This window comes from Canis lupus, chromosome 27, assembly GCF_011100685.1.
Source record: "Canis lupus familiaris isolate Mischka breed German Shepherd chromosome 27, alternate assembly UU_Cfam_GSD_1.0, whole genome shotgun sequence".
NCBI lineage: Eukaryota > Metazoa > Chordata > Mammalia > Carnivora > Canidae > Canis > Canis lupus.
In genome coordinates this window covers 22,685,325-22,698,633 of record NC_049248.1, presented here as the reverse complement: position 1 = coordinate 22,698,633, position 13,309 = coordinate 22,685,325, and the positions used below count along the sequence as shown (strand labels likewise).

At 35.8% G+C, this 13,309-nt stretch overlaps 1 protein-coding gene across 23 annotated transcripts in view; it reads left to right on the top strand.

The window, feature by feature from the left end:
- Positions 1-12,840, top strand: part of SOX5 (SRY-box transcription factor 5) — a 997,462-nt gene extending 984,622 nt beyond the window's left edge. For all 23 annotated transcript variants that reach the window (XM_038577063.1, XM_038577060.1, XM_038577061.1 and 20 more), the window contains 3 exons: positions 108-281; positions 6,141-6,357; positions 7,868-12,840. In XM_038577063.1, coding sequence (XP_038432991.1) covers positions 108-281; positions 6,141-6,357; positions 7,868-8,171 — 695 coding nt within the window. In that variant the 3' untranslated portion in view covers positions 8,172-12,840. The remainder of the gene's footprint in view (positions 1-107; positions 282-6,140; positions 6,358-7,867) is intronic.
- The last annotated feature ends 469 nt before the right edge of the window (positions 12,841-13,309 follow it).

The following is a 13,309-nucleotide window of genomic DNA, read 5'->3' as shown; positions in this document are numbered from 1 at the left end:
TTAACAGACTTGAATACATATTTCACTAGACAAATATTCAATAACAATACAAAGGAGAGAATTACCAAGTCTTAACACTCATACAAAGCAATGTTCCCTATTTTTAGGAAGTGCTGGAGTCTCAGAATCAAGAATTTATAGAGAATCCAGAGGGCGTGGTAGCAATGAACCCCACATAAAACGTCCAATGAATGCCTTCATGGTGTGGGCTAAAGATGAACGAAGGAAAATCCTTCAAGCCTTTCCTGACATGCACAACTCCAACATCAGCAAGATATTGGGTAAGAAACATACTAATGGTTATGTGATGTATGGAATAAATGTACAGCTCTGCTTTCTGCAGCTGTTGAAAGGTACTGGCTTTGGAGGCCAGGCAGTTCATGTGATCTGCTTATCTAAAAAATAAGCACCATTAATTGAGGCTTTTCTTCTGATGACAGATATTTTATGTGTGTTGAGAAATAGGCCTAGTTTTGTTTGTTTTTTTAGCTAATTTAGTTGTGTGTCTCTATACTTATTTTTGTAATATTTTCTCTCCTTTAAAATCTAGAAATATTTTGTGCTAAGACTAAGAAAAAGTTATTTTCCTGTGAGCCACTTGATAATGGTATTGACTATATTTATTTTTTTCCTTTGGATTATAGTATTCTTCACGTGGTAGGGATGGAGGTATAGGTGATGATTGTTCCGGGACTAGAATTGAAAATCAGTTTAGATTGTCAGGACACAAGAGGATGTAGCATGTGGTGCAATTTTTAATTTATACTTCACTATTTGCCTTACATACATAGACACTGAAGCATACAGAAAAGATGGGTGAGAGGTAAGGGTAATGATTATAAAGAGGCCTACTGTATACCAGTTTATGTCCCAGATAGAGGAAGGGAAAATTCCATTTCCTTTGTGCTGTTCACTTGACATCATCATCATCTTCATCTTCTTCATCTTCAGATGGTGTGATGGCCAGCTACTGGATAACCTAACTTACTCTCTGACTTCTAAGAGCTAAACAACAAAAATAGAATATGAACACCTAACTCCAAATTTGGGCTTCAACAAATAAGTAACATTTCTCTAAGTTAACTAAAGCTTTATTAGAATCCATAATGCACTTGGAATTACATGTATTTAATGCAAGTATGGTGTTTCTTTTATCCCTTTACATTAACTGATCATCTAAAAGTAGTTACTAAACATACACATGTGTTTTTATGCTCCCATATTCTCAAATTCTCATATTACTCTGGGGGAATAGATGCCACTCAGTCCACAGTGTACATTTGTAATGAGATCAAAACAACCAAGAAAATAAAGACCATTAACCACTTAAATTTATGTCTCAATTTTCATCTAAAATGATTTTGAGATCTTTAGATTAATATGATTGCAAAAGATAAGAGTATGTGAAGCTTAGAAAATGTGAACATTTACGGATAAAGGAAATGGACATTTTTTACATCTCTAAAATCTCTAATCTATTTTTCCTTTTTATGACCATATCCTACCTTCCATATGAAATTTCCCATTTTTTAAAAGATGTCACACCTGTTCCATTTGGGAAAAGTCTAGAAAAGAATAAAATATTTTATGTAAGCATAAATTTTAATGTATCCATTATCACAAAATTAGAAATCCCAAAATGTCAAAATGAGAAAACTAAATACTAAGATTGTTTAAACTATCTTTATATCATTCAGTACTTTTGTCTAAATACTGGAAAAGTGATAATCACTGCTTAAAACTTTATCCTAAGTAAAAGAGAAATAACAGTTTTGATGATATGAAATACTTTAGGAAATGCAGCAAAAGATTTTAGAGGAGACATGTGACTAACTGCAAGAATTTCTTTCTGGGTTGAAGACAAGAATATTAGAATGACCGTATGATTACAACATAATGGACTACATGAAAAAAAGTGCTGCCTAATTTTAGACTTTTCCATAGAATTGTGTTCATTGAAGATATAGCAGGAAAAAAACTACAGAGGTGGGACCTGAGGTTTGGGACCTCAATATTTGGTCATTGCTTCAAATAAATAAGTGATCTTCAAATATCCACAAGATCATTCTAACTGGCCCATTTCTTATAAAAGTACAAAGAAAGCTTGATGTTTTCCTCTTTACTGATTGTTTTGGATAACAGCCTCCGACAGCATGCTGCTAATTCATTCTGCTTAAAACCGGCGCTTGAGCTGGGTTGACATTTTACGTAGTCTCTGGGGATCCTAGTTGACATTTTAAAGGGCTTCTAAGCATTTTATAATACCCTAAAATCTGGTTTTAATAAGCCATTCTGCTGAAATTGTTAACATAAGGAATCACCTTTTACTGTTTGGCGCTAGATCAGGGGATGGGGGACATCTTTTTCTGATTAGATATACAGTAGTTGGAGTAAAATGTGCAAATTCATTACAGACCCCATGGAGATGACAATGCTGCTCAGCTCAAACTTCATTTTTATTGTATTGCCAGATTTAGAAAGGAAAAGAGTACTTTCAAGACTGTTTTTGTTGTTGTTGTTCTTATTTTGAATATCAGATTTTTTTTATTAAATATTCCTCTTTATCATCAGGAGAAATACCCAAATGTCCTTCTGCATTTTTCCATTGTAAAAGGCCAGTCTTTTGAAATACGCAGTGAGCTTTCTCCCTATATGTGGTCCAGGGTAAGCAACCAGCCACGCCCAAATCAAGTAGATGTTTTCATCTCTTTTGGAGAGACCTAGAAGGCATATCCAGAGTGTCCCTGGGTTCACATCGTAGCTATATACACTGGATGTGGTACCTACAAAGCCATTAAAACCAAAACCAAACCTGTCCTTTGGTTGACCCTGTTCAAGAGTCATTACTAAAAAATGAAAACTGGGGGCGCTTGGGTGGCTCAGTCCGTAAAGCATCTTCCTTCAGCTCAGGTCATGATCCCAGGGTCCTGGGATCAAGCTCCACCTCCGGCTCCTTGCTCAGTGGGAAGCCTGCTTCTCTGTCTCCCGCTGCCCCTCCCCCTGCTTGTGTTTTCTCTCTCTCTCTCTCTCTCTCTCTCTCCCCCTCTGTCAAATAAATAAAATCTTTAAAAAATGAAAACTGCATTTGCCACCAAATCAAAACACTATTTGTTCTGCACTGTCATAAAACAGAAGAGTTAGCCATTTTGCCAACCACAGACAGTGCGTAGGCTACTTAATTCTCCATTTTAAAAAGACATAACCATGAGATGGCCAGCTTTTAAAATGTAATTTAGGATTCAGTGATACTTCCAGGGAAATTACATTATCAAATGTCTAAATATTTTGTGATACCAGTTCATTCTAGATTTAGGAGCCAATTTGAGAATTTACACATCTTTATTGTATATGTATCTTTATTTTATCTTTATATAAATATATATCTTTTATTTACCATATATATGTGTGTATGCGTGTATATACATATATATTTTCCTATGCATTTCAGCCAGATCAACTTTCTTTAAGTTCCTCTAATCCCTCTTTCCACTTGACCATTCTGTTCTTCCTCCACAGAAGGCTCTTCCTGGCTGATTCCTAAAGGAGTCACAGCAAAGCCTTCCTGACCCACAAAAGATTGATCTCAACTTCTTATCATGGTCTTATAGCTTCCTGTACTTTCCACAATTGTAATTAAAATAATAAATTTTTTAATTAGCTGCTTAATGTATTTTCTCTCCACTGGAATATGAGCCTCAAGAAGATAAGGAACATGATGATTCACCACTGCATATCCAATAATTAATACAGCGTGATGCACATAGTAGGAAATCTAAAAAGAGTTATAACATTCTGAGGCAGGTACTATGAGGCATAAACAATCCCTCTCCTTAAAGAAATGTATTCTTTTTGAGCTTATAGAACATTTAAACTTAGAGAAGAACCCCTAGCAAATCCTATTCTAAATGAGAATGCTAGTTTCTTTGTTCTGTCTAATAATAAAGCTAGGACATTTTAAAGTCAACCATTATAGGTCCATCTTTCAGTGTATTGCTTTGATTCTTAAGTAAATTATTTCTGGTAAGCTCACTTTGGCACTCCCTGATCTGAGGTTTAAAATCCTATTGTACATACTTGTAAGAAACTTCCCAAAAAGAATTCATTCTAGTACAATAGTATTATAGCTTTACCTGTATTTGTATTTGCCCTGAGAATAACATAATGGTTTCCAGCACCTCTAGCGAATAATGTTGGGCAATATAGAGTTTGAGATTTTACCTACAGATTATTGGATGTGGCTATTTAAACACAAGTTGGAGAAAGGAATGGAAACATAAACTCTATTATTTGAACCATAATCTGGATTTCTGTAGTAAATAGAATAAACTATAATGGCTGTCTATATTGGAAAAAAATCTGTTTATAAATTTTTGTTAATACCTCCATGGATATATCCACCCAGGCAACATCTGTTCCAATAGGAAAGAATTCTAAGGGAAGAGTATCGTCCCTTATTTACCATATTTCTTTAATACATATAACAGTACATGTTGAGGAATTGTCAGAACTTTTAGGGAAGAACTGTTTATCAGTAAGCTATTTGAATTTGAGATAATGGAATTATGGTTGAATAATGAACCCATTCAAAAGCCTTAAGATCTTGCTTAGATAACTTTGGAAGGCAAGTAAAGACTTCCCTACCAGAACACATTTGGTAGGGAACTCCCAATTCCAGTTATTTTGGTCTTTGTGCATTTGAGCAGAGTTGAGCTGATTACTTACTGATAAACACACTTCATCTGAAAATAGATTCTCCTCACATGCTTAAGAAACATTATTACCACTACTACTTTTACTACTATACATAGCCACAGTCATAGAATCAAAGCTTTAAATTACATTTATATTGAGAATGAGCATAAACATTTTTAATTAAGCTTCGAACATTTTTTTCAATCCTAGTTGAATTCAAACCTAAGTCAAAAATAAAAAGAAGGGGAAAATCAATTGGGATTGATATTATTAATGCACACTATGTCACAAGAAATTACATCTTTATATATTATTGAAAGTATTGAAAGTGTTTTATTAAGAGAAAAATCTGACCCCATACATACTTATTGTTGTAATTCTGACCTCTGCTAGATCAGAGATAGGTGGGTCTAGGTATGTAAAAACATACATTGTAGCATACTTTCAATTACATCGAACCCGAGTTTGAGTCTCAGGTTAGCAGTTTAATAGTTGTGTGACCAGGGATCCCTGAGTGGCACAGCGGTTTGGCGCCTGCCTTTGGCCCAGGGCACGATCCTGGAGACCCGGGATCGAGTCCCACGTCGGGCTCCCGGTGCATGGAGCCTGCTTCTCCCTCTGCCTGTGTCTCTGCCTCTCTTTCTCTCTGTAACTATCATAAATAAATAAAAATTAAAAAAAAAAAAATAGTTGTGTGACCTTGGGTAAGTTACTTCATCTATTTGAACTTCAATTTTCTCATCTATGGAAGTAGGTATAAATGTTAATAACTACCTTACAGGATTACAGTGAAAGGTAAAAATGAGACACATAAAGTTTTTAGCACAGTATCGAGCACACAGTAGTTACTGAGTGCATGTTCATTAATATATATTTTTTGTAATTAAAGTTTTAATGAAATGAATTTTTAAATGCAATCATTCATGAAAGCAGACTTAAACATTTTGAGGAGAATTGTATATAACATATGTTAGAAACCCTTGTAGTAAGTAATGTGCCCCCATGTAAAACTACTCCATAACTAGATAATTAGCCACAGATTGAAAATGTGTAATACATTTTTGCATAGCTTTTTAGTTCACAGTTGAACTATATCATGATGTACCATGGAAATGAAAGGTATATTCTTTAAGTTATCCATGAGCTTTTAAATATATGATATACTCAGTTGGCTAAATTATTAATTCCAGCAAGAAAAATAAAAAAAAAAATAGATTGCTCCGTGTTTGTATCTTTGGATACACAGTTTCATTGTGGACACAGCCACCAACACCTCTGTTCTCATGGGATCTCATCTCTTGAGTCGTAGTTTGCTAATCAATCGTATTTTTATGTCTTTCTGGGTTTGGGCCAACATTTTTACTTTAGATTTTCTTGTTCTCAGTTCTACCTTTTTAGGAACCTGAGCAGCTGTGCAAATTGGTATCTCAACCTTCTTTTTCTCCCAGGATCTCGCTGGAAAGCTATGACAAACCTAGAGAAACAGCCATATTATGAAGAGCAAGCCCGTCTCAGCAAGCAGCACCTGGAGAAGTACCCCGACTACAAATACAAGCCCAGGCCAAAGCGCACCTGCCTCGTGGATGGCAAAAAGCTGCGCATTGGTGAATACAAGGCAATCATGCGGAACAGGCGGCAGGAAATGCGACAATACTTCAATGTTGGGTATGGGCCTTTCTGTCTTTTTTTTTTCATAGAGAATGCTTCTTGCTATATGTAATGGGATGTGAAACATAGTTGTTTGGTTGCGAGGCAGCATTTTGAAAAAGATCCTGACTGTCCCCCACGTGCTCCTGACAAAGAATACCTCCATACGAAGTGACTCCAAGCGCCTAGAACAATGGCTCTAGCATGAACTCTCCTAACAACGGGCTTAAAAATAAAATATCTGAAAGTAAATAGTTCTGAAGTTCACTATTGAAAACGGAGAAGTATCGTGGGTTCTTTCCCTTGTTGATTTTCATTGCTTCCAGGGCTTCACATTGACAAGTTCCACAACATCTTTGTTGAGATAATACAACACAAAAATGATTTCAACAGAAGTGTTTGCTTTTGAATATAGAGGGACTTGGGTGCTATCAAGGCACACCGTGACCTTTGTAGATCTCGTAGTGGTGACTCTATTTAGAGCACAACGGTGTTGTGAATGGGAGAGCTTTCTTCTGAATTAAGAATGTAGCTCTCAGGAGGTTTTACCCTGCTTCCTATGGCAAGGCTGTCTATGATGTCCTATTATGCTGCCTGCAACTTCATGGCTTCTGCAGAATTTTCTCAGCACAGAAATAAAGATGTTCATATCTAGAACAGAAGTCAGTAAGATTCCGGAGAGATACTTAGAATAATAAAATACTATTCTGAAAATGGCCAGAGGATACCTTAGAAAAAAAAACTTTTAAAGTCTGCCCTGTCCTCCCTGGAAAGAGCCTGCCTGCTCTGTCCAGTGGCCTCTGATTTATATCCCAGTGCCTGACTCTTCGCAAAGCTGAGCATGAAACCCAACACTGAGGAAATAGTAAACATATGAATGAATGAAAGAAGGCATAACTGAACATCATCTATTAATCCCTTCCCACAAGGACCAGCTACATAATTTGTAGAGCCCAGTGCAGTGAAAATGTGGGGCTCCTGTTAAAAAGTTTAGGATTTTAAGACTGCGGCAACAGAACTTTAAACCAAGCATAGGGTCGTTCCAAGCAAAGGGCCTTGTATAGCTGCAGAGCTGTACACCCATGAGGCTGGCCTGCTTCCTATCCCCCCAACTATTGCAGGGACCAGGTGGACAATGTGATACGGGTCAGTTCTGAGCAATAAGTTTTTATTTTGAGAACTATCAATATTTTAGGGGTTTTCCATGAAAATTGCATTATCTTTAATTATTTCTTAAAATGCTGGGTGTTACAGTGGAGGAAAAATGAACTTGGGGTCAAGTTCTGCTTAAGCTTTCTGCATCTCAGGGTTTCTTTTTCCCATAAAATAGGATAGTAATAAAACCATTATTTTAAGAATCCAAAAGGTAACACATATAAATGCCTTGTGATCTGTAAAGCACTATACAGAAGTAAGGTATTGACATCACAGAATTGGACAAACTGAGCAAGTTCGTTATCTAGTAAAACCTGCATCTAAGTTTCCCCTCACCCACGGTTCTTTTTTGGGGGGGAATTCCTCTCTGCAGGCAACAAGCACAGATCCCCATCGCCACTGCTGGTGTTGTGTACCCTGGAGCCATCGCCATGGCCGGAATGCCCTCCCCTCACCTGCCCTCGGAGCACTCAAGCGTGTCCAGCAGCCCGGAGCCTGGGATGCCTGTTATCCAGAGCACTTATGGTGTGAAAGGAGAGGAACCACATATCAAAGAGGAGATACAGGCTGAGGACATCAATGGAGAAATTTATGATGAGTTCGATGAGGAAGAGGATGATCCAGATGTAGATTATGGGAGTGACAGTGAAAACCATATTGCAGGACAAGCCAACTGATAAGGGCCAAAAGATTGTTATGACCTTAGGACTTAAAGAAGCCCTAGCTGGTTCATCCTTACCAGTGGCCAAGCACATTAACTTTCTCATACACTGACTGTTACTTTAACTGTTAGTCTTAAATAGTTGGGACATCAGCTGACTAATAGACCTCAGCCTCAAAAGGCTTGGAAAGGAAAAAAAAAAAAAAAAATACAAGCAAACAACAATATCAACAACAAGAGATTGAAATAAGCTATGGGTAAAATAATGCCAGTAATTCAGCTGCTACATCCAAGCACTGAAGTCTTACCCGTCAACTTTTTTTTTTTTAATAAACTTTATGGCTGTTTGTTCTACAATGTTCTAGAAATTCTCACTCAGGTACACAGTGCCAACAAGTGGCTTGTGAATGTGTTTTGTTGTTTTGTGCTACAATTTTTAAAAAAGAAATAAGTTTTGTTTTGTTTTTTGGGGTTTCTGGGTTTTTTTCCTTTTTCTTTTTCTTTCCTTTCCTTTATTTTTTTTTAATGCACCTGACAGAAAAAAGAAAGATGAATTTCTCTTTACTTCTCTCCACCTTCTCCATCTCTATACTTTAAAGATGGAAGTCTGTGCATGGGGGGGAAGAGGGAAAAAGAGCCTGTTTTTAACTTCCTTGCTATCCACCACAAAATAAGCAATTATTTTCTGTAGAGGACTTTCTTTACCTATTGCACACCACACTACATCTTTGAGCAAGTGCCAAATTTGTACTGAAGTGTTGACCCAGTTCTTTTTTTTTCCTTTCCTTTTTCCTGTTCCTTCTTAAGTTAGGACAGTGTTATATCTTAGACAATCCCTTGAAAAACCTGAAATACCAGCAGCTGGTGAGATTTGACTTTTTTTTTTTTTTAAATGGAAACTGTAGGTGCTGTTCTCAGGTGAAAAGAGAGAGAGAGAGAGACATAAGAAATTTAGAGAAAAAATATTTTCTGATCTTGGATTTTTGTGTGTATGTATGTGTGTGATTATGGTACTAATAGGAATAACATTGAACCATTGTGAGTTAAACCCACATCTGGGGATGAAATCCCACATCCTCCTAAGTGACTGGTCTGGAAGCAACCTTGACCTTGACTTTGCACTTCAAATGACAACCAAGATAGGGCTCAGAAATTATATTTTTAAATTTCTAATATGATTATTGGATGGATCAAGCGGCCCTGTGTAATAGAGGTGTGCATGTATACATGGAAGCTACTAGCAAACTGTTCCCAGATGTCCCTTCTTCCTGGTCAGTTGGTTCCACTAATGTTTGCTACTTAATGATATATGTTTGTTTTTCCTATTGATAACTTTGAGCAAAGCAATCATTGTTTTCCTTGAATATATTTGGCCATTTTCCAGAAACACAGGATTAGCTTATTTCTTCAACATTCCATCCTTTCCTGATCAGGAAATGGAACTGATGATTTTATAAGGTATTTTTCATCTCTCCATGAAATGAGGTGGAGGCCATTTGCATTTCATAACTGTGGGCCACGTGCATCCCATACCATAAAAAGCAGGATTTGATTAAAAGTCATGGCAGCCCGACAAAATGGAGCCTGGCTGAACCCAGTGATCCTCACCACTTATCTTCCCTCGCTGTATGATGAATCCACTGAAGTCCAATTTTTGGTTCCAACAGTATGTGCAGAGAGCAACAAGTGATGGTGACAGAACTGGTTATTTAGGTTTTGCCAGCCAAATGCCAAGGCAGTTATAGGGCTTGTACAAATAAATGCAAAATCATTTAAAGTCAATTGCCATTATTTGTACTGAAGCATCAGACAGTAAATACTCCAACCAGTAGCTTGGATGTGCTATGGTTTTCACTCCAGTCATCATTTGCCTATCCCACCGCTCCAACCTGACCCAAAAGTTTGAGATTTACATATAAATAAGAAAAAAAATCCTTTTTATTTTTCTCTCTCTCAAAAGACTTGCTCTGGGGTTTTGCTTGGAGGAGCTGATCATATCCTGCATGTCAGAGATTTTGTTTCGTTTTCTGTTTGTTTTTGATGACTGTATTTTCATTTGAACTGCCTCTTTTTGCTAGTGTTGTAATGATGATGATGATAAAATAATAATAATAATAATAGTAATAATAATAATAATGGTCAGCTGTTCCCAGATTAGTAAGTTATGTATAATTTATTTCTCCCTCTCTATTTTATTCTCCTCTGATTTGGAAGTACAGCCAATAAGCTGTTAGATATTTAAAACAAATTTCCATCTTCCAACTCATATATATATATATATTTATACACACACACACACACACACACACCACACACATTCACCCACACAATTTTACTTCTCCTTTAATAAGTTTTCTCCTTTTTAAAAATTTGGCCCCAACAATGTCAAGTTCTGGTGTTTCATACAAAGGAGTGAATAGGAGGGTCATGTTCAATCTTAATTAACTTATGCTCTCATCACTCATTTAGTTATTTAATTGCCACAGTCATCTAGAGCCAATTTTTTGTTTTTATTTGTTGTTTTTAAGCACTCTGGATAAGGAAAAGAAAATAGACACTCGTTTTATATCGTTACTATGTACAATGTGAAAACAGATTTTTAAAAATTTGTTCTTTGTCTTTGTTAACAAATTCTTTCTGACTTATGTGGGTTCACCTCTCACGTTTGCTGGATACTTATTTTACACCACGTTATAAAAATGCTTTGTTTTCATTTCATGACTTTGGGCTACGAGAATACTTTGTTTTAGCTCCAGGTAGATGCCACTGAGGGCAATCACAGGCTGAAACCAATTCTAACACACTTACCAGTGAATTGACAAAACACTTCTGTTTGGTCTTCTTTGTTTGTTCTTTATTTTGTTTTATTTGAAGGGGAAAACGAAATTGTTAATGGTGACCTTTAACTGCTGAAATTCAGAAGTTAATTTTATTTAGTTAGGTTTATGTCAGAGACACTACACCACGCATGGATGAAAACAGGAAGTCCAGAGCTTGGTGTTCTGTTCTCTCATTCTGATACAGAATTCACTGGGTATTGCAATTTCTTTGCCTTAGTTTTCCCCCAAAAGAAAACAACAACAACAAAAAATCATATTGATGTTTAAAGTGCTCTGAAGTCATTTGATAAAAGGTGCTATGAATAGCAACTTACTGTGTTAACACATTGCCTTTTTGGCATTCGATTGGTTTATCATTTTTGTAAAGGATCCTAAAACCTTGTATTCTTTCTCCGTGCCCCATGGTGATCAAAAAAGCTAAGGGAGAGGAAATGAGAGTAAGATCAAACTGAAATGAAGATAACATTTCCCTTCTCTATCCTTTCCTACCTCCCTGTTCATGTATCTCTGTCTTTCTCTCTCTCTCTCTGTCTCTCTCGTTCTCGTGCACACGCGTGCACCCCTCCCGGTACTGAGGAATAATCCTGCCTGAACTCTCATTTTATGGCTATTGTAACCAGTTCCTACAAAAATAGTCATTTTTTAATAGGAATCTAAGAGAACATCACTGGAGAAAATAAGTTGAAGTTGCTCATTTACAAGTTACCATGATCTGGCTAGTTACTGCAATTGGATACAACACAAAACTATTCTTCAGTACATTTATACCTAAATTAGTTAAGTCAATTTTTAACATTTATTTGGCATCTGCATTTAAGAGTTCACCACGAATAACATCCCTCCCAAAGAACATAATTATTATTGAAACCAAATCCTCTTATAAGGAACAAATATAAAAGAGTTTTCTTTGATGAAATTATTTCATAGCTTTGATTTCAGAGTAGACTTTTTCCCTTAATTCATTTAAAGAAAATTATCCTTAACTATTTTGTGGTCCCAATTTCAGATATTTTCTTAATCCAGAAGTTGTTACTGTTCCTAGAGGAAATCTCATATAACACATTTAAAACATCAAAAAATAATTACATCTTCATTCATCCTAATGGGTAAATTATTGAATTGTAATAAACAACTGTATATTTACAAACAGGTTTATAAGATATTTGTCTATCAAGTTCATAGTAAAATAAAAATTATGGGGTCTGCAAGGAAATTTATGAAGCCCACTTAAAGTGGTTCAGATATCTCTTTGTCTTATAGGGCATACGTTTTTGTTTAGACAGGCTTTTACAGTATTTAATTTTAAAATTTCCTGTAACTATCAGTTTCCCAAGTTGAAGATGATGTTGTGTTAAGTTTTCTACTGATTGATTCCTGTCCTTCCCAGTGTTTCTGTCACTGGTTCACTAAAACAGTATTTATACAGCTCCACTGGCTCTAAAGCTCTTAGTCCTTCTAACATTTCGGATTTTATGAGTAAAAATGGGAAAAAAGTAGAAGAGAGACAATCAAATGCCTGGAGCTTAAAACAAAGTATGTGCAACCTACCATCTCACTTGAAATTTAATAAAATAAATAATTATGTAAATATAACATAGAGTTATAGATTTATATTTTGTTCATAACACATAGTGTAATATAAGTTGTATATTTTCATGTTTTTGGTTTTATGTTACCATTCATGCCACAATAAAAATAAAACAGGAGTTTATGTACTCTTAAAAAAAAGATGTGGGTTGCCACCAACCTGTTTTTTGTTTGTTTTTTGTTTTTTGTTTTTGCATTCTCTTTTTTCAGTATTACTGCCATGCAAGGCACCAATAAAAACAGCAAATGTGTTCTTTACCTATTATACTGTGTTTCTTTTTCACAATTCTTGTTATGAAGGTATAATCTTTAGTTTTATTATGGAAAGAGTAAAAGTATGGAAAATAATTTAGATTTCAATATAAATAACCCCACTTCCTGAAGTTGACTTTGAGAGCTAAGGAGTTAATTCTTAGCGGTGGACGTTGCAAGAAGGACCACCAGACTTTTTTATAATGCATCTCCTCATACAGGGATCTAGCCTCACTATAATGTCAAAAGATACCACTCTCCTATGTAATTGAGTCTCATACACTTTAAAATCCTACAGCCTGAAGCACTTTTAATATTCTTTTCCTAAGCTTGATGCTATCGTTGGGGCAGGGTTTCTACACTTTGAAATTAATATTTTATCTTGTTGTTTGTATAGAAAAAAATGTAAATTTCAGATTTTGAAATTACAAGGAACTGTAATTTTCACCTTGCTGGCATCTAATTTAGAATAATG